This window comes from Leucopleurus acutus (assembly GCF_964270905.1).
Source record: "Leucopleurus acutus genome assembly, chromosome: 2".
NCBI lineage: Eukaryota > Metazoa > Chordata > Mammalia > Artiodactyla > Delphinidae > Leucopleurus > Leucopleurus acutus.
Genome location: NC_139143.1, coordinates 164,503,546 through 164,524,262, shown reverse-complemented (window position 1 = coordinate 164,524,262; position 20,717 = coordinate 164,503,546). Strand labels below are relative to the sequence as shown.

General features: G+C 56.0%; 1 protein-coding gene across 3 annotated transcripts in view; it reads right to left on the bottom strand.

Moving 5' to 3' along the window:
- STK40 (serine/threonine kinase 40) overlaps positions 1–20,717 on the bottom strand; it is a 37,268-nt gene that overhangs the window by 3,766 nt on the left and 12,785 nt on the right. For all 3 annotated transcript variants that reach the window (XM_082862141.1, XM_082862142.1, XM_082862143.1), the window contains exons 2-9: positions 14,802–14,921; positions 12,867–12,952; positions 12,408–12,551; positions 10,085–10,312; positions 9,244–9,296; positions 3,097–3,212; positions 287–431; positions 30–149 (exon numbers count right to left, since the gene is read on the bottom strand). In XM_082862141.1, coding sequence (XP_082718267.1) covers positions 30–149; positions 287–431; positions 3,097–3,212; positions 9,244–9,296; positions 10,085–10,312; positions 12,408–12,551; positions 12,867–12,952; positions 14,802–14,913 — 1,004 coding nt within the window. In that variant the 5' untranslated portion in view covers positions 14,914–14,921. The remainder of the gene's footprint in view (positions 1–29; positions 150–286; positions 432–3,096; positions 3,213–9,243; positions 9,297–10,084; positions 10,313–12,407; positions 12,552–12,866; positions 12,953–14,801; positions 14,922–20,717) is intronic.

The window sequence follows — 20,717 nt, the reverse complement described above, 5'->3', positions numbered from 1 at the left end:
AGCACCCGGCCTTGCCCCTGCCCACTCACCAAGACGCAATGATGGCACTGAGGGCCTCCAGGACGTCGGCAGCAGCCAGGCGCTGCTGGGGGTCGAGGACCAGCAGTTTCCGGATGAGACACACGGTGTTCTCAGAAACCCGTCCGTCCCTGATGCAGGAGAGAAAGAGGGAGAGGCTCAGGCGGGGTGGGCTGGTGCTGGGTCTTGGACCCAGGACTCTAAGCCTCACTGTGTTGTTTCCAGCCCTCAAGCCTGAAGGGCTGGACTCCAGGGAGGGAGGACTCACTCGGGGATGGTGTACTCGGCGGCCTTGATCTTGCGGAAGAGCTCCTGCGGGATGCTGTCGTAGAAGGGGAACTGGCCGTAGAGCATGGTGAAGAGCACCACGCCCAGGGCCCACATGTCGCTCGGCTTGCCCCGGTACGGCCGGCCTGCAGGGCACACGGACACACGCACACTCAGCCCAGGGCTGGTGGAGAACGGCCCTGGCACTCCCTCGGCTAACTGGCTTCGCGCCTGAAGTCCCACCCACAGGACCCCTCCGCCTTGGCACCCTCACTTCCAGTCAACCCCCGCCCCATGCGTCCTCCCAGAGCAAAGCCGCACGGGCCCAGTCCTTGAGCTTCCGCCATGCTCGTTCCTCCTCCGCTCCTCAGGCTGGTTCCCGCTCGTGCTCTGGAGACCCAGCTCCACAGGGGGATGCCCCGCCTTGGCGTGACCCCTGAGGGGAAGGGGTCACACCTGGCCTTGTGCAGCCCACCCTCCTGGGCACATTTCACGCCTCCTCCTCACAGCACCAGCCCTGCTCTACTGACTGCTAGCTCTCGGGCGCTGGTCCGGCCTCTGCAGCAGACGAGCTCTCCCAGGAGCTCTAACTCTCCCAGGAGCTTTCCCTGAGCTTTGACTTTTGAGGGGACAGTGAACTTCAAGCTTTCCTTTTGGTAATGACAATGCCAGCTACGGTTTATTGAGCCAGACACTGGGTTATGGCCTTATTTAATCCCACAGGGACCTAGTGAAGTAGGAGCTATTATCATCCCGATTTTATAGATGAGAAAATAGAGGCCCAGAGACGTCAGTGCCTCTCCCGAGGTCACACAGGTATTAACAGACTGTGAACTGTGAGGGCAAGGCCATGGCTGCCGTTTCACAGCTCCATGCCCGGTGCTGAGGCCTGTGCTTGGCACACAGTCAATGAAAGGCAGACCTGGGATCAAAACCCGCTTGAGCCCCCCCACTTCATCCTCTTAACAATGTTGGGAGGCAGGACTGTTTTCAGCTTTTAACCCACAAGGAGACTGAGGCTCAGAGTTGGGGGGTGAGGGCCAAAGTCACACAGCTGGGTATTAACAAGGCCAGTCCCAGAGCCCGGGTCTCTGGTCCCTCAGTCCAGGTCTCTTTCTGATGCAGGGGGTTCCTCTGTTTCATCCTTCAAGACTGGCATGAGTCTGGACGAGCCAGAGAGAGAGGCCGAGGGCAGCAGGTGGGAGTGACTGCACGTGGAGGCCACCCCAGCCTGGTACTGCTGAGGAGGCCCGACCAGAAGCAGCCCATCCACCCCCAGGCCTGCATACAGTCACAGACCACACCTCTGACACAGCTCTGGCTCTGTCAACTAAAGGGATGCTTTCGGGACTCTCAGGGAGGGTATCCAGGCTGGGCTGGGCTGGTGGGGGAGGGGTGCTCAGGGAGTTGGGATGCGACCCTGGCACCCAGATCCTTCTAGCGGAGGCCACAGGGACTCCACCCCAAATCCCCAGGCCTGGAGAGTGGCACCACTGCCCTCTGCAGAGGTAGCCCTGGGAGAGGCCTGATGCTCCAGCAGAACCCTCAGCTGGGAGAAGGCCTCCAAGGAGATCGCAAATGCTCGTGGCAAGTTAGAGCAGCCTGCTCCACAGGAAGACACGTGACAACTCGGGAAGAGGCTGCTTCTGCCCCTGTGAGGAGGGAGGCACACGTGTGAGTGCTGGGGTAATGGGCCCTGTAGACAACCCTGAAACCTTCGCATCGCAGGGATGGGAGCGGATGTGAGCCCTTGGTCCCTGGAGGGATCAGGACAGAGAGACGGACCCCAGTGTGGCAAAGGACAAGCAAGAAAGGAAAGAAAGCCTACGGTGAGACAGAAGCGTGGGCTTGGGCAGGAGGCAGCCCTGGGATCGAGCCTCCTGCTTTTCCGTTTACTATCAGCTGTGACTTTGAACAAGAGGTCTGGTCTCTCTGAGCCTCAATCTTCCCACCTGTAAAAATGTTCCCTCACAGGGCAGCTCTGTGGTTTTATACAGATGATGCCTGTCACACGCTCAGTACAGCACCCAGCACTAACAGCTCATCAGAAGGTGAGAGCTGCATAATTGACTTATTTGTGCATTACCTGTCTCAGCCCCACTAGAAAGTCAGCTCACCATCCATGGAGGCAGGATGTTTGTCTGACTGTTCACTGCTGTATCCAAAGTGTCTAGAACAGAGCCCCGTACGTGGCAGGCCCTCGGTAAATACCAGCAGAATGAATGAATGAATGAACAAACGAAGGGAGTGATATCTTTGAAATGCAAGTCTCATCACGGTAGCCTCAGTGAAGACCTTTTCAGCGGCATCCTCTCGCGCTTGAATTAAAGGATGGCGTTTCTCAACAGGGCCTCCATTAGGCCTTGCGCGGCTGGACCCCCACCCACCTCTCTGGCCTCCCCTGAACTCTCTGAGCGGCAGCCTCAGGGGCCTTCTGTGGTTCCTCAACGGTGTGGCGCCACCGTCGCCCAGTCACACCCCTCGTGGGCTCCCATTTATTCTCACCACCTCAGCTCGGACGCCGCTTCCCTGGGGAGGGGCTTCAAGCGCCCATTCTTCATGCTCACAAAAATCACGTTTCTTTCCTTCCAAGCACTAATCTCAGAGAGTAACGAGTGTAATGATTACCATCTTCTTCCTCCACGGGACCCCACATTTTGTACCTGGAGGGACAGTACTGGTTTGGGCCACCACTGAAGCCCCAGCACCTAGCCCGGGGCACACCCATAGATAGTTTGTTGACTGAATGAACGGCTGCAGAACCCGGCTGTGTGAGGCCCCAGGGCCTGCTGCCTGGCGGCCTGCACATACCGCTGAGCACGTCTGGACTGATGTAGGCGGGGCTCCCCCTCTGGTCCTTCAGCAGGTCCCCCTCGCTCACGAGATGCTTCCCGAGGCAGAAGTTGGTAATGGTTATCCGATGAGTTCTGGGGGCGGGGGGCAGAGAGTGAACAAACCTCGGTGTCTGTACCCACGGGCGCCCCAGCTGTCCCCACCTCTCATCCAAGGAGCAGAGGAATCACACCCACGTCCTTTTCTTCTCCATTGGCCCTCCCAGCCTCCCCACAGCTGCGTGGGGAGTGCCACTGGGGGTGCTGACACAGGCCAGTCACCCTTGGTTGCCACCTGCTGAGCTGTCCCCGCAGGGATCTGAGTCACTCTGACCAGGGGGCCCCAGGGTGCTCCCCTGACCCTGCGCCCTGGCTGAGTCTTGGGGCTACAGCTTAGGGCTTGGAAGAACTGCAGAGATTTCCTCAATCTCCACACACATAGTATCTACCGGTAGACTGGAAGGACCTGGAGACCAAGTCTGGTTCCCTCATTTACACAGGAGGAAGAGGAAGCCCAGCAGAGTCTTGGAGGTCTTCCTTGAGTGCCTCCCTTCAGTCCCCCAGTGCTGATGCCTTTGGTCATCACTTTTATTACTATCGCAGCAGCACCAACAGTACTAATAACTAATGCTGGGTCTTCCCTGGTGGCGCAGTGGTTAAGAATCCACCTGACAATGCAGGGGACACGGGTTCGAGCCCTGGTCTGGGAAGATCCCACATGCCGTGGGGCAACTAAGCCCGTGCACCACAACTACTGAGCCTGAACTCTAGAGCCCGCGAACCACAACTATGGAGCCTGCGCCCAACTACTGAGCCTGTGCTCTAGAGCCCGCGAGCCACCACTACTGAAGCCCGTGTGCTTAGAGCCCATGCTCCGCACCAAGAGAAGCCACCGCAGTGAGAAGCCCGTGCACCACAGCGAAGAGTAGTCCCCACTCGCCGCAGCTAGAGAAAGCCCACGTGCAGCAACGAAGACCCAATGAAGCCAAAAAAATAAATAAAATAAAAATAAATTAAAAAAAAAAAAGGAAAAGGAAAGAAAGTTTAAAAACACCCCGAGGGGCTTCCCTGGTGGCGCAGTGGTTGAGAGTCCGCCTGCCGATGCAGGGGACACGGGTTCGTGCCACGGTCCGGGAAGATCCCACATGCCACGGAGTGGCTGGGCCTGCGCATCCGGAGCCTGTGCTCCGCAACGAGGGAGGCCACGGTAGTGAGAGGCCCGCGTACCACAAAAAAAAAAAACAAAACCCGAAAAACCTAATGCTTAGTAAGTGCAGACCCTGGCTTAAGTGCCCAACGGGGACTGTTTTCATTCACCTCTCACAACGGCCTACAAGGGAGACTTTCTCATGGCCCACTTCACAGATGATGCAATTAGGACACAGAGAAGTGGAGAGACTTGCCCAGGGTCACACAGCTAGTGAGGAGTGGAGCAGGATCCCACCCAGGTCTGTCTGACCTTGGACTCCGCACTCTGAGTGACACCAGTGGGGTGCCCACTGGGTCCCGGGACAATGCCCAGCACCTGGCTTTCCCTTCCGTTCCACCCAAGCTGACTCCCCCCTTGTCTTGTACAGCAGACTGCACTGGCTAGAAAACCACAGACTCCCATCTGAGAGAGCCGTGGTGAGAGCAGCTTTGGGCTCCAGTCCTTTCTAGGAGGCTCACAATGAGAACAAAAACCGGCCCAGAGAGGACGCCGTATGCCACCCCCAGGGACGTGGGGTGAGGGTGCAGAGCCTCCTCGGCCTGTGCTGGGGGGCACAGGGAGGAAGGGCCCCTCTGCCGTGTCAGCCAGCTGGCTGGGCGGAGAAGCCTGGGAGGACGGCAGGAAGGGAAGCGCCACGAGGGGCCTCGGGCAGCCTCTCCGTAGAAGGGCCTCCAGGGGGAGAAGAGGTTGGCTCAGAGGCACAGGTGCGTGTGGCTGTGCTCACGAGGCGCCAAGAGCCCTTCAGCTTTCTGGGGGAATTCTGCGGGCAAGGGCTTGGTGCAAAACAAAGGCCAGTCTGTCCCTGGCGTTCCAAATGGCAACGCTGGCCCTTGCCTTCCGTACAGGCCTGCCCTGGCAGATGCCACGGAAACCTGCCTGGTGGCCCCCAGGGCAGTTAGAGTCTGAGAGGGCAGGCGAAGGGTCTCGGGCAAGGATCACGTCAAGAAGTGGGCTGCTCCCACTCAGAACCGCCCATGTCGCTGAATACGGCCTGCTCAGGCCTCCTGTCCACGAGGGCCCCACAGAGCAGACGCACTGCATTTTCTCGCCTGGTCAGAGCTGGCCACGGCAGCTGGAGGCCTGAGACGCTGGGAGGAGGACCGCTCAGGGGAGAGTCTGGTGGGCTTGGGAGTCAGATCCCCGGGTTCTAGTCCTGGCTCTGTCACTTCCTGGCTGTGTGTGTGATCTTGGTCAAGTTATTTAATCTCTGTTAAACCTCAGTTTCCTCATCTGTAAAACGGAAAACATTAGCACCTAACTCCCAGGGCTGTGTTAGGATTTAACAAGATAAGAAGATAATCCCAGGGAAAGCACTGAATCCAGGGCTTGGCAAGCAGTGACTGATTACTATGGGCCAGCTCGGATTATATCTCCTCCTCAGACGGTGGGCACAGCTGGTGGGGGTTACCAGTGGACACCCCAGGGAAGACAGCGTGCTGAGGTCGCGGGTGAGAGGAGCCACCCTGTGACGACAGGCCCTGGAGCACACGTGCCCGCGCGCTGGCCTTCCACTCCACTCTGCCAGCAGGACCTGCCAGCCCTCTGCCCGTGGGGCTCGAGAAAAGCTCGGCCGAGACTCTGCAGGGTGGGCGGCAGGACCGGGTTGGAGCCTCTCCCACAGGAAACCGCACGGTCAGCTGCCAGCCCTCCCGAAGCCTGGCGATGCTCCCTGCCCACCACCATTGCCCCAGTCGGCGCGGTGCACAGATCCCCGGGAGTCCAGACCCCGCAAGCTGGTCCTGGCAGGAGGGGCAAGGGCAGCAGGGGTGCAAGGAGAGAGCTCCGCGTCAGGAGGGCCCGCTCAGTGAGTCACTCTTCAGCTATGGCCCTCTGGGCTACCACAGTGTGTCTGCTTTTCTAGGAACTGGGCATGCAACGTGCCCACGCGGAGAGAAAGAAGGACAGAGAAAGAACCCGTAGCCAACCTCAAAAGGGGATTTCAGATGGCAACCCTTGCTCTTTATCCACAGCAGGGGGACTTGCTGTAGCAGCTGCCTTGCAAACCCTTCTCCCTGTTTCCCTCCCTGGGAGCGCTCTGTCCTGCTGGGAGCCTCCAGCTCATCTGCTGCCTCTCCAGCTGGACTCAGGGCCTGGCCTGATGGGCAGGAAGGGGCTGGAGCTCCTCCAGGTCCCCCCTTGACTTCACAAGGATGAAAGCGAGGCCCCAAGAGGGGAGGGGTGCGCGCGTGGACACGTGGGAGCAGGCACTGGGCGGCTAGTGTGGGTCCCTGCAGCACACCTGGCGCCTTCCTAGCACCCGTGACTCAAGTGAGAGGCGGCCAGAACCTCTGTCTGCCCAAGACAGACAGGGGATGATATGCTTAAAGGATGTGCAGCCAAGACCAGGGTCTGAATGAGGTGTGGGTGCTCTGCAATCCCAGGGAAACACACCCATGCATGCACATGCACGCACACAGACACAGACACACACACGCACGGACACTCATGGAAGAGCTGCTATAGCTACGCTGGCGTTACTCAAGAGACGTGTCATCCTCGGACTACATTCCCAGAACCTAGGGGGGCCTGGGGAAGTGGGAGCCAGAAGCTAAGCCGCCACAGAGACAAGGAGGCCTGGGGTGCTGGCTGGTGAGCAGCGCAGGAGCCCCTGATGGTGCATGCCCGTAAGCACCCTCGGGATGCTCGCTCAGAGCCAGTGAACGGCATGGAAGCCCGGGAGACCATGGGCTCTGCAGCCAGACGGACTTTGTGAACCGTGAGCCTGCAGCCCAGAGTGGGATGGTGACTGGCCCAACATCCCACGGAAGGCCAGGACCTGAGTCTCCCGACATGAAGACAATACCCTCTCAGGGCCAGGATGGTCTGCACTTTCCGACACCTCCTCTCCTTGTGCAGTTCAGAGCTGGGGCTGGGGTGCCTCGGGACCTGGCCACTGGCATCCTCGTCGGCCACTCACCACACAGCAGGCCTCATCTCCCGAGGGAGCGAGCATACAGGCCCTGCAGGCCCGGCTGGCTAGCACAGGGTGCGCTTATGAGGGTCAGTCTCTGCAGGAAGGCATAATCATCTCTGCTTTCACAGATGAGGACACGGAAGCTCAGAGGAGTGCTTGGTACCACAGCAGCTTCTCAACACATGAATGGCTTAATCAACAGGTGAATAATCAAAGGAACGAGTGCTCACGGTCTCAAGGGTAATTAAGAGGCAGTGCTGTGCTGTGAGCCAGGTCTGACCCCCAGGGCCCACTCTTCCCTGGCTTTCTTAACTCTCTCTCGGCTGGTCAAGGGTTCAAGCAGCCCTGGAACTCCTGTTTCTTTCCCTCCTCCCCATGCAGCACGACAGGACCAGGTTTTAACCACTTCACTTTTCTCAAGCAGGCAAATCTTTTTTCTTTTTTTCTTTTTTTTTGCGGTACGTGGGCCTCTCACCACTGCGGCCCCTCCCGCCGCGGAGCACAGGCTCTGGACGCGCAGGCCCAGCGGCCATGGCTCACGGGCCCAGCAGCTCCGCGGCACGTGGGATCCTCCTGGACCGGGGCACGAACCCACGCCCCCCGCATCGGTAGGTGAACTCCCAACCACTGCGCCACCAGGGAAGCCCCAAGCAGGCAAATCTTTACTCATCCTTCACGAACTGACTGAGATGGCCAGAGTCTCTGCTCCCTCCGTCCTCTGCACATTGGCCCTCATACAGTGATAGCTGCCCTCCAGTCGCCCCCAGGTGGCAAGCTCTGGGAGACTGTCTGCAGCACCAGTGCCGGGTGGGGCTGGGGACGTGCCGAGCGCTGAGGGGCAGCAGCATCTTCCCAGTGGCATCTTGGGCTGGCACTGCAGGGTCGGGTGCCCCATGCCCCTCCCCAGAGCTCCTTCCCAGGGATGGTGGGCCCAGGCCCCTCCAGGGCGGCAACCGCGCTATGGAACAAATCCCCACCACACCACTCCTGCCATGAGGCGTGGGCTGCCTGCCATTTGCAAGCCCTCTGACCCACTTTCACACCGGGAGGTGAGAGAGAGGTGAGGGTGAGAGGCCCAGGGAGAGCGGGTGGGAGGTGTGCCCTTCCCGGCCCTGTACTGCTAGGATCTTGGTGACACACAGGGTGGGCTCTCCTCCCATCGGTCCTGGGACCCTGCATGGTTGGTGTCCCTCTACCACTGCCCCAGATCACTCAGAAGGGGCCCAGACCCTCTGCCTGAGTGGGGTGACAGCCTGAGGCAGGAGCCTCATGTGATCTCCCTCTGCCACTGGCTCACCGAGGATGCTGGGGTGAGCCGCCCAGATCCCCTCCAATATCGAGGTGCTCTCTCCCTGCTGCTGGGAATGTTGGCTTCTGACCACTCACAGCTGTGTCCTTTTCCAGGAAGTCCTCTCAGCCAAAGGAAGCTGCCTTGCCCAAAGCTATGCCCCCGGGAGCAGCCTGCATTCAGTGGCTGGTCACAGTCGGGATACAGGGCCACACGGACTTGATTTGGGGCATCTGAAGGGCCACCTGGCTTTCCAGGCTGAGGCCCCGTCATGACTGCCCAGAGTTTAGCTTCTCCCTCAGCCCAATCCTGCCCCCTTCTCCCCGAGAGCGCGCCTCAGTAAACTTCCTGCACGTACATCTCAGAGTCCATTTCCTGGGAACCTGACCCACAACAAAGCCTGTTTTGCTCATCTGCCATTCTGTCATTCTGTCACCTATTGGTCTATTTTTTTACAGTCATTTACTGTGCACCCACTGACTATGACAAATGAATGGACCAGGGGGACTGCTGAAGTCCTTCCCAGAGCTCCCTTTCTGTGGCCTTTAAGGCTCCCCTTCTTAGCAATCACCATATTAAGAGAGAAGCAAGCACCCCGTCCCCTGGCCCCATGAGTCAGAATCCCCATGGGACGCTGCAGGGCTCTGGGCAGCTGCAGCACGTAGCCTGTCCCAACCCCGAGGTTACATCATGAAAGAAGAAAAGCGAAGCTTACCTCTTATTGAGCACCATGTTCCCAAGCTTCAGGTCTCTGTGCACAATGTTTTTCTGGAAAACAACAGGCACATGGTCTGCACTGTGAAGGTGAGAGCCAGGGTCGGCCCAGCCTGTAAGAGGTGGGCTCTCCAGGTGTTGGGGAAGACATGTCTCTTTAGGCTTGGGCCTTGACTTGCAAGCCACAGACAGATCCGGACCACTTAGGGCCTCGTTAACCATGCGGACGAACTGGGTAACGTGCGAGCCCGGGCAGTCTCTGCCCCACACAGGGTGTTTACCCCAGCTCTTTCTCCCCTTAGGGCAGCAGCCAATGGAGAAAACCACTCCTCTCTCTGCCTCTACCAAACATCCCACCAAAAAACCAAGAACCAAAACAGCAACGAAAAAATCCCAAGCACCTGCCTAGATCTGGGGTCAGAGATGAATTCTCATGGTTCTGATGACCAAGTACTGCAGGCTCGGCCCACAGAAGCTGTGTGTCTGGAGGAGGCCCAGGCTCTCCTAACCTGTGCCTCGGGGTTCCCGACACCCCCAGCGCTAGGAAGAGCTCAGAGACAGGCTGTGGCTGCACCCAGTGGGTAGCTCCCACTTAGCCTCGACTGCTGGGGCATTTCTGCGCGGGGCTCTGCTGGGCTGCCCGCACCTCCCCAGGGCCGTGGGCTGAGGTCTGTAGCACCGTGTCCTCAGGTGTGCGTGTCATCCGGCCACTTTCCTTCTGGATGTTCCCAGCTGCAAAGCACACCTGGGTGAGGGTGGGACAGAGCTGCTTCCGCTGAGCAGCAGCAAGAAGGGCGGCTTTCCATGGAGAGAAGGTGGGAGCCGCAGGGGCGGAGCCTCACCTGGTGCAGGGCCTCCACCACACGCACCACGTCGTAGAAGATGACCACGGTCTCCCGCTCGCTGAGCCTCTTCTCCTTGATGACGTAGTGCTGCAGGTTGATCAGGTCGGCGGTCTTGTCGCTGAAGTCGTGTGCGCAGAGGCAGTCGAGGACGAGGCAGATGCGCTTCTTCATTTTCTTAACCATTCGGCTGGATTCTGCGTCCTCAACAATTTCACAGGTGCGGTCCTGGGAGGAAGGGGGCAGACCAGGGCTTGGCTGGGGGCCCGCCAGGGCCAGGGCCAGGGGCTTGGGGCTCTCTTCTGGAGCCTGGAACAAGACTGCACGTGTGAGAGCGGCGGAGGCCTGAGCTCTGGGGAGCATGGCCCATGGGCCGCTCAGCACCGCCCTGCTTCCCCCGTACCAGGCCCAGCCAGTGGCTCGGGGTGAAGCAGCTCTGGTTCAGACTTCATGCTTTGATCCTACTGCAAAGCGTTTGGATCAGGGCTGGGCACTGAAAGCCAAAGGGCCCTCTGAGCTCAGTGTGGAGGCAGCACACTCAGGGCTCTGGGGCATCCTCCCCTCCTGGCACTCCCAGGGATTCTGGCAATGACCGATGTAAACTTCCTTCCAGTGTCCAAGATGGGGGAAGCTAAGTGTCGTGCGCGTCCAAGACAACTGCTGCGTCCCGTGCACGCAGGACTTCCGGGAAGCTGTGTAACGGTGGTTAAGAGTACGGCTCTGGCCCCTGACGGCTGAGGTCACGCCCTGGCTCCACCTTGTCCTAGCTGCGGGACCTGGGGCGGCTCACCTAAGCTCTCCAACCCGGGTTCCTTGTGTGTGAAAGGGAGCCAGCAACCCCTACCTCACCGGTTGCTGAGAGAAAAGACAACCATGCCAAGTGCTTAGTAAGCACCTGGACTTGGTATCGGTAAGCCAGGGCTCGGTAAGCGGGCACCACTACCAACCCCAAGGTTGGCAGTTCCGGACCCATTTTCCTTGCTGAAAAGGTATTTCGAGTAAGAGAAAACACAGGTGCAACATGAGGACTTTGATCCTCCCAGCTTGAGGAGGCCCTTGGTGCCAGCCCCAGCAGACTGGGGGACTCCTGGGGACTGAACGCCACATTTCTCCTCAAGAGCAGGGTCAGACCTCTCATCCTCTCTTCCCCAGAGGCCCAGCACAGTGTCTGGCACACAGAGGACTCTAGAAACACCTCTAATCGCTCCGGTTCTCTTATCCAAAATGATATACACCAGGGCCAAGCTCTGGAAGCTACCAGAGATGAAATACTAAGAAATCATAATCACCCCAGATTTGATTTCATGTTTAAGGGACACTCTAAATTTCAGAGGTGCCTCTCATTGCACATCTAAGAATAAAGACCTCGGTGGGATCTATGTGTGGGGCTGGGAGGCATTTTCCCCTTATTTTCCCTCAAGAAACCAAGCTGACAAGGAGTTCTTATTGCCTGATATAACAACGGTGATGAGCACGTATGTCCCGGGACAGCTCGGTGCTTTATACCCTCTCATTCACCTTCCCACCACCATACGTGGTAGGCACGGTTATCATTGCTCTCATTTTGCACATGAGGAATCTGAGGCTTAGGAAGTGACTTGTTCGAGGTCACACCACCTGAATCCAGGACTGCCCGCTCCAAAACCTGTGTGCCCTCCCTGACACCAGGCTGCCTCTAGCGTACCAGGTCCATCCAAGCATGAGTGGGCCTGGCCAGCGCATCTGGCTGAGGGCGGTGCAGAAGCTCCACGGGGGCCTCAGCAGGAACCCTCCCCCACCCTCCAGCATTCTGAACCTGGTTCTTCATTTCTGGAGACGCAATTTCAGTTCTGTCCCGGGCATGGCTCTTTTCAGAGTACCAGTCGCCAATCAGCACCTTTGCTAACGGACCTGGAACATCTGAGTATGGGGTTCAGGGACCCTTGCCAGAGAAGCTGAAATGCCTGGGCAGGCAGAAGGACTGGTACCAAAGGCAACTGTGGAGATCCACAGTGCCCCGGCGCCCATCCTTCTTCATTGCCCTCCCTTCCACCCTGGCCTGGCTGATTCCTAACAACACAGCTAGAAAGAGCCCGTGCCTTTAAATAACTTCATACTTTCCTCTTTTCTTGGAAAAGCGGCTCTTCAAAGAAAGCCTGCAAGCTGCAAACCGGGTGCATTCCCGCTAGGCTGCCACCATCAGAGCAGGAGCTCGCTGGCCCAGCCAGACCTCCAGGCCACCCGCCAGGAAGTCCCGCTGCTCCGCATGCAGGAAGACTGGGGGGTCCTGTGATGTGGCCCCAGCAGTGCCAGCCGGGGTGGGGACGGGAGAGGTGCCACTCACCTGGAAGAGCCCGTGGTGGTGAACCACCCCATCCTGCGTGTGGAGGAGGGAGAGCAGGGAGTACTCGGTGTGCAACAGCATCTTGCCTTGCCTCTCCTCTTGGCTTTCTATTCCTTGGTCGCCCCTCTCCTCAAGTGTAAGGATCTTCAGGAAGGCACACACACAAAAACAAAACCCCACAACCCTTACTTTTCCAAGCAGAGTGACTAGAACAGGAGGAGCAGGGTTTCACATCCTCCCACGCAACCCTGGCACACGCACACCCACACGTGCGTGGACGAAGTGAAACGGTCTTTCCCAATGTGACAGCAAAATGACATAAGCACAGACAGAGCTCCCCGGGAAGAAGTGCACTGCTCTTGTTCACAAGTGGTGCAGAAGAAGGTGGGAGGAGGGAGAAGCCGGGCTGGTAGCATGTCCCGGGGGTCCCCAGCCCCTCACGCCTGGTGCCTCACTTACCTTCAGCTGATAGAAGTCATCTGTGCCATCTTTCCTCGCCAAACACTGCACGATGCTTGGCACTGGTGAGTTGCCCAGACGGGGACCTATGGCACAGACAGCCGCCGGCTTACTTCTCAGTAGCCTTGTCTACCATGGCACCGTGGGGCGCTGTGCCACCACGTGGGCTTTTGGCTGGATCTTCTCTCCGGGAGGGCACCGAACTCAGGGTCTCCCCTCCAAAACTGGAGCAGTACGTGTGCATCTGCCTGAGTACACCTGGCTTCTACAGGCACACTTCTCAAGAGGGCCTCTCAACACGGGGTGCATGCTGGAATCTCCGAGGAGTATGTGTTAAAGCAGAGATCCCAGCTGCAACCTGGGCCCTCTGAATCAGCAACTCCAGGGTGAGGAGCCAGGAAACTGTCCCTTTAACAGGTTTCCCTGGCGGTCTGATACAGCCACGTATCAGCTTTGGGGAACTTCTGTACTTTTAGAGATGCACGCGGCTTGATGTCCTGTGACAGCACCCGGAGCTTTCAGAGCATAAATCAGGTAATGTCACGGTGTCAATGCACTGCTAAAAACCCTCAACAGCACTCCACTGCTTTTAATGTGCAATCAAAATTCCTCTTTTTGGCCTCCAAGGTCTCGCATGATTTGGTTCCTGTCCAGCTTTCAACTGATCACGTTTCCTCACCCCTCCTCACCATACTCCAGCTATGCTGGACTCTTCATTCCTGAGATGTTGAGCCCTTCCCTGCTTCTGGGCCTTTGCACCTGCTGTTCCTTCTGTCTGGAATGCTTTTCCCCTGCTTTTCACATGGCTGCTCCTTCTTATCCTTGGCTATCAGAGCAACTGTCACTTCCTCATACAGAACCTTCCTTGTCTACACTCTCTCTAGACCCTTCTTCCTCTCACACCATCTTGTTTACTTCCTTCAAGGCCCTTACCCCTCCCCCCACCCCCATGATGATCTCGTATGTTGTTTACTCTCGGTTTCTTTTTCTAACTAGAATGTTAAGTTCTGTGAGGGCAGGAACTTGTCTTTTTTTTTTTTTTTAACTTAATGGTCTTTATTTTTAGCTTTAGAGTGTGTCTCTCTGTGTCTCCAACCAACTGTCCTGCCCAAAGCCCAATTCTCTTTTTTGGCCGCATCCGGCAGCATGCAGGGTTTTAGTAGTTCCCCAACCAGGGATCAAACCCGCGCCCCCTGAAGTGGAAGCATGGAGCCCCAACCACTGGACCGCCAGGGAACTCCCCAGGAACTTGTCTGTCTTAATCACTGCTGCGTCCCTGACAAACAGCACAGGCCCAGCAGGTAGCAGGCTCCATGAACTGTTTGCTGAGTGACTGGAACTGGAGCTATCCTGTACTCGTAAGTCCAAGATGCTGTCCCAAAGCAAAAGTCACACCTAGTCTCTGGCTGCTAGGAGAGCTGGGGTCCTCAGCTGCAACCCTACACATGCAGTCTAGACTTGCTGGGCTTCGAACTTCATGCAGAAAGGCCCCGCTGCTCCTCCAGACCACTGGGAACACCCAGTTCTACAGGATTTCGGGGCCAAATCTGTAAGAAGTTTGCAGCTGTACCAAGCACTTTGTGAACTTAGCTGTGCCCTCCAAGAATGGTCCAAGAAGTGCCTTGGACGATGTACCCTGGGTTCTAAGGCAGCTTATCTGCTTCCTGTGGGTGATGTCCTGGGGCCACACATAGGATTCTCTGGGGGAAGAGGCAGTCTATCTCTCAGCTGACATTAATCTAAGGCTGGCGCGGCTACAACAGAAACAACTCTTGGTGCAGAGCGACCTTCCCCTCTCATCAACAGACTCCATTTAAAGTGGCCGAGGGTTGGTCAGGCTCCCACGCTGGGGTGTTCGAGGCGCTGCACCCTGCGTGTCTGCAGGTCACACTGTGCTGCCCCGGCACCCCACTCACCCGGCCGTCAGAGGCTTACCCAGGATGAATGGTCCAGCTCTCTTTGCATTATTTCCAGAAATCCCACTTCCTAGAGCCTTCGCCCTGGCCGACGTTTCCCCAGCTCCTCTGTCTGATGCTCTCCGCTTCATTCTCAGCTCTAGACGAGACAGAAAAGAGCCTTCTCACTGAGCAAGTCAGCGAGTTTCCTTACGCTAACCCAGCCTGCGAGTCTGACTTGAGGACGCATCACACAGCTGCCGCTGCCACCTCCTCCCCCTCCCAGAGGAGCGTGGAAGGTTCTTGATAACAAAGGACCACGGCTCCTTTACTGGGGATTAATTAGGGGCTCAAGCTGGATGCACTGGCTACAGAGGTGGGCAGCTGGCTCACCTCAAAGGGACCAGTCAAATGCAGACAGAAGGACACAGAGTTTTGTGCAGGTGCCAACTGGGGTCCCCTGAGACAGACAGCTGGCCCTGGAGCGACTGTTCCCAAAGTGAGGCCTTCTCCCCAAATACCCCTTTCCCCTAAAAGGAAAGGGGACACAGGAGCCAGATTCTAGAAGACGTTAACCTCTAGACCTGGATTTAAACAAAACAAAAAGGAGTTGCTCCTTTCAGCTCTCTACAGTTCACGCCTCGGGAAGGCAGTGTGCTGGAGGTGGGGCGAGGAAAGACACGTACACAGAGGAGCGCCACACACGGAGGGCAGAGGGTCATAGGGATGCCCGGGGAAGGCCAGCTGCCCAATCCCAAGGCCTCTGGCCCACAGTGGGTGCAGGGGCTCAGGGAAAACTTCCCTGAGGAGGTGATACTGGAGTGGGCCAGGCAACAGGCAAGGTCATTCCAGGCAGAGGGGCCTGGGTGAGCAAACGTACATAGTAAGAAACGGCACGTAAGCAACTAACTCCAAGTAGTCTGTGTCGCTGGAGTGTACAGCGAGTGGTGACAGGTGACCCACAGAGGGGAGCAAAGGCCAGATCTAGGGGACCTGATGGCCACGTCAGGAGTGTAGACTTTACCCTTGCACAGGGGGCTTGGGAACACTGAACCCTAAGCTTCTATAATTTTTTCTTTTTATAAAAGTAATTGGCATTTCCTGCAGAAACATGAGAAAATACAGACATGCAAAAGTAAGCAAATAAGGTACCCATAATCTTAATATTCAAGCAGACTTTCCTGTGTGTCTCTGTGTGTGTGTGTGTGTGTGTGTGTATGCTTAGTTCTCGTTGTTACAAAAATTCAGACCACGCTATGATACCATTTCCAAGCCTCCTTTTCTCCCACCTAAAATATATTATGAGGGTGAATTTTATGGTATGTGAAACATATCTCAATAAAGCCGTAAAAAAACAAAACAAAAAAACACATTATTAACGTCCTTGCACGACAATATTCTTTTGTAGCGTCACTTGAAATAGCTACAGTCTCCTTGGTAAGAAGATAGCATGATTTATCAGACCACACCCCTATTCATGGACATCGAGATTCTTCCCACTTTTTATATTTTTTATTAGCAGTTATGCACACACATCTTGGCACACTTGCCTCTCTCCCTCAGGATAAACTCCGAGAAATGGAACTACAGGCTCAAATGGGGCACACATTTTTAAAGGTGTGTGACATACACTGCCAGGTTGCTCTCAGGAAGGCTGTGCCGATTTATATATTGATACCATCAGCAGTGTGGGAGAGTAAGTCCCAGAACCTGCACCAGGAATGAGTATTTTTAAAAGCTGCTGACTTGATGAGTAATAAAAAGTATATCATTGTTTAATTTCATAATTCCTTAATTATTCATGAAGTTGGACTTGTTTTACATGCTTACTAGCTATATGTATTATTTCTTTTATGAATTTCCAGTTCACATTCTTTTTCTATTTTTTTTACTGCTTTGTGTGTATTAGTCTTAGTGATTTTTTAGGAGCTCTTTATATATTAAGGCTATAACTGACAGAGGATGTAGCTTTTCTTAATCTTTTAACTTTTTTTTAATTAAAAAAGACTAAATGTCTATGTAGTCAAATAGTCTTCTTTTCCTTTAGTTTGTTTTTGCTCTTATGCCTAGAAGGTGTCCCTACTATGATATCAGGTGTGTATTCACTAGTTAGCTTATAACTTCATATGCTGCCATTCTGGCCCTTATTCTAAACCCCGGGAGACTGACTCCAGGCAGTGAACTGGAAAGTAGGAGAGATGGCCTGATGCCCTTCTAGTCCAATCTACCAGGTTTGACTCCCATCAAGCCCTAATTTGTCTTCAGAGCTGTGCCACCGAGGAGCAGACCCATGATTTCATCCTGAGAGTAACTATGATCAGGTAACTCTGTAGGCCCTGACAGTCCCCAGACAGAGCAGAGGCCATGGTTAGGCTCAGCTGTGACTTCTGCCAAAGAGGCTCATGCTGGAAGTAGATTCAGTCATTCACACAAAAGCAGGGAAGAACACAACTGTTTCTAGAAAAATCCTAAAAAGCTCAGCAGTAATGTGTCTAGAACAGTGTTTCCACTCTTTGCCTGGCTAACTTCTACGCATCCTTCTCAATGTGAACGTCACTTCCTCAGAGAAGCCTTCTTGACATTCCCAACACCAATGGGTCATAGTCTCACTCGGTATCCTGTAATTTTCATTCATAGCACTTTCCATATTTTGTGATTATGTATTTATTTGTGTGCTTATATGCTTAATGTCCTTTCCCCACTAGTAGACTAAAAATCTCTCAGAACTAGAAAAAAAGAAAAAAAATTACATAAAACCATTCCCCCCAGTGCCTGGTCCAGCAGATACTCTCTGAATGGCTGGACGCCTTCCCTCCAGTTGCTGATGGTTCCTATTGGGTCAGCAGCCCTGTGCTGCAGCTGCCCTGCCCTGGTAGATGAGTTGATTTCATTACCATTCTGGTGCTGTTCTCTGCCTTCCCTGGAGCGCTAAGACTCCTCTCTCTTCCCAGTTCCTAGGAGAGCACCACGTGGTGTCACCGTACCTGTGTAGACGCTGCCTAGGTGCCCACGCACAGGCATGGTCTAGACAGCAGTTTGCCGGGAGCAGCTGCAGCACAGACAGTGAGGGGGCTCAGCCTGACCCCACCCACCCCACTAAGGATTCAACTCAAGCAAATGGCATGGGAGTTGCTCCAAAATGTAGGCAGACAGAAGGATGAGAGCAGATGGGCAGGGAGAGGGAAAAGATGCTGGCAGGCGAAGTGGCAGCAAGGCTGTTTCCCTTCCTGAACATCCCTTCACGCCGCCAGAGCTGGTGAAGGCGATGCAAGCAGTGTGAGGAGGCAGTTCTGGGTAACTGGAAGCTGCTGCGGGCTCGCGGGTGGGATGAGCAAAGACAAGCCCCTCCTGTCCCCCCAAATCATCCTGATGTGTCCCCCTCCAGAGACACACCTTCAAATGGCCCATAGATGCTCCCACGGGGAGGCTGCTCTGAGGGATCCTGGCTTCCCAGTGAGATCTGTGGTGTGGAAGCTCTGGCTACCCTGGTTTCAGAAGGGCTTGGGGCCAGGCCCCTCCAGAGATGCTGGTCCTCAGGCTGGGGTGAAGGGCCCTGGCCCAGCCTGGCTAAGGGGGAGCCATCTGCCTGGTGTCTCCTGGGCCCACAGCTCAGCTTGCCAGGAACTCAGCAAGCCTGGTTTAGAAGTCTCTGGAACTTTAAATCTGGCTACTATTCCACGTGCTGTCCTCCCAAGTCAACGCCAGTTTCTTTAGAACCTGGATTCAACAGGAGGCTCAGTGAGGCAACAATGGGTGTGAGGGGTGAGGCCAGGAGGGAGGCATCCCCGCCCGCAGGCTGCGCTCCTCCACCCTGCAAGCAGGAGATTCCCTTTGCTTGGCCTAACCTGGGGAGCAAGTCGTGGGCCTCTGCTCTGTGTCCACCATCACAGCATGCCCAGAGGAGAGGATGCCGGCCCTACCCCGTCAGTTTGCTGTTAAGGTCATCCTGCCCCACAGCGGCTGGGCGATGTGAGCCCAGCTCTCCCAGAAGGAAACGAAGGCGGGGCCATCAGCACCACATAAGGTTCTAAGGCCCATCGTGCCCAGTCCAGTGCTGTAGTGTGACAGGGTACAGGACAGTTGGGCAGGGCAGAGCTAGGCAGGGCACCCTATAGCAGGGTATGGTTCAACACGGTAGACATATCACCAACCCCCAAAGGAGGTGGGCTGCAAAGAGAGAGGGTACTGAGGCATTCCTGGCTCAGTCTGAAAGCCTGGCTGTAGCCTGACTGAAGGCTCAGTCTGAAGCCTGGTCAAGGCAAGGAGGGGCCCACTACTCGCACCCAGAAGCATGCCCACAGGCCTCCACACAGGAGGAGACGCGCGGGCCCAGGCGGCGGACACTCACAAGCGCAGAGCCAGCGTGAGCCCCCAGCCCCCAAACACGAGGGGCAGCACGGGGCCTGCACACACGCGCAGAGAGTTCTGCACTCATTCTTGCTGTAGGCTTCTTGCTGCAACCTCGGGGTTCCTGGAGAGATGGGTGACCTTGCAAAGCGAACAAGTGCAGGCAGCGCGCAAGGGTGGTCCCCGCAAGGAGCAAGCAGCAGACCCTGGCCCGGTGCGCTACGTCTGTGTACGTGTGTGATGACCCCACAGCCGGCAGCCACGATTTGTCAGCAGCTTCTAATGCCTGCTAGGAGCCTAAGGACTTGTCTACACTGCAGGGTCAGGCTGAGCCGATGGTGTCAGGATTCAAGCTGTCCCTGTCAGCAGTCCCTATCCCCACCCCATGTTTCCTGGTCTGTGAAAACAAAACAAGTAAAAAGGTCCTGAGCTGTGTAGGCCTCTGTCTTCTGGACTTTATCTCTGGTAGTGTCTACCGAAGGCAGGGACCTCGCCCCTCTGTCCAGCCCACCCGGCACGCGGAAATGAGCACAGATGCTCCCACCCATCCCTGGCCTCAGTCCTATCTGCCACACAGGAGTTAAGGGTCTGTGTGGCCAGACCCGCACCAGGCCCCAGGAGGGAGGTAGAAAGGGGTCTCTGTCCATAGGACACTCAGGCAGCAGAACAATGTGGTCAGAGCAATGCGTCTCGGTCTTTCCCATGCCACAGTACAGACAGAAACATCTGTACAGCACTTGGGGGTGAAAGGCCTGGGGACACCGGCTGTCCTCTGCTTAGCCCAGTCATTCTTGGGCTAAAGGGATCACCATCTTGACCTGCATAACCCATACTGGCTGGGAAGCTCGGAGTCAGAGCAAGGGCTCTGGAGTAAGCCAAACCTAGTTGCAAGCCCAGCACCATACCATCACTTAACAATGATGAGATCTCAGATGAGATACTTATTCTGTACCTACACAACCCAGAGTACAGCACCCACCTTACAAGGCTGGTCTAAGGATTAAGTGAGATAACCCATGCGAAAGGGTTAGCAAGAGTACCTACTGGCATATCATAGGCCACAATTTGATAAATTGTGCTTTTATTAGCCTAAACACAGTAGCTTTGAATTTTTCTTCCTGCCCAAGGAGAAAGGGATAGTTAGGCACTGACTCGGGGTGGGGGGCAGAAGAAGGACGGTAACCAGACTAAAGGCTTAAGAGACCTTGAACCTGCCATCTGTCTGCTGGCCTGAGACTACAGGTGGGGTGGGGGTGGGGGTGGGTGGCCTGATGGCCAGCCTGAGTAACATGTTCAACTGGGTGTGGGGAGGACAGGAGGCCTGGGGGTTGGCTGAGCTGCTGAGGAGGAAGAGGGGTGCTGGGCAGTACCAGGTATAATTCTGTAGTGGAGGGCAGAGTACAGTTGTTTTGCGGGTCAAGGGGAGGGCCTGTTCTTTCAGGCAGAGGCACGCAGCGTCTCATCCTCTTGTTCTGTTCACTGGTTTATGGGGGAGCAGAGGCTGGAGCACCAGCTGGCAACTATCAACTCAAGGCGCAGTAAGGGACAGTCCAGGATGATGGGGCCAGACCGAAAGGGTCCTTCACCATGATCAAGTTGGGGGGCAGCG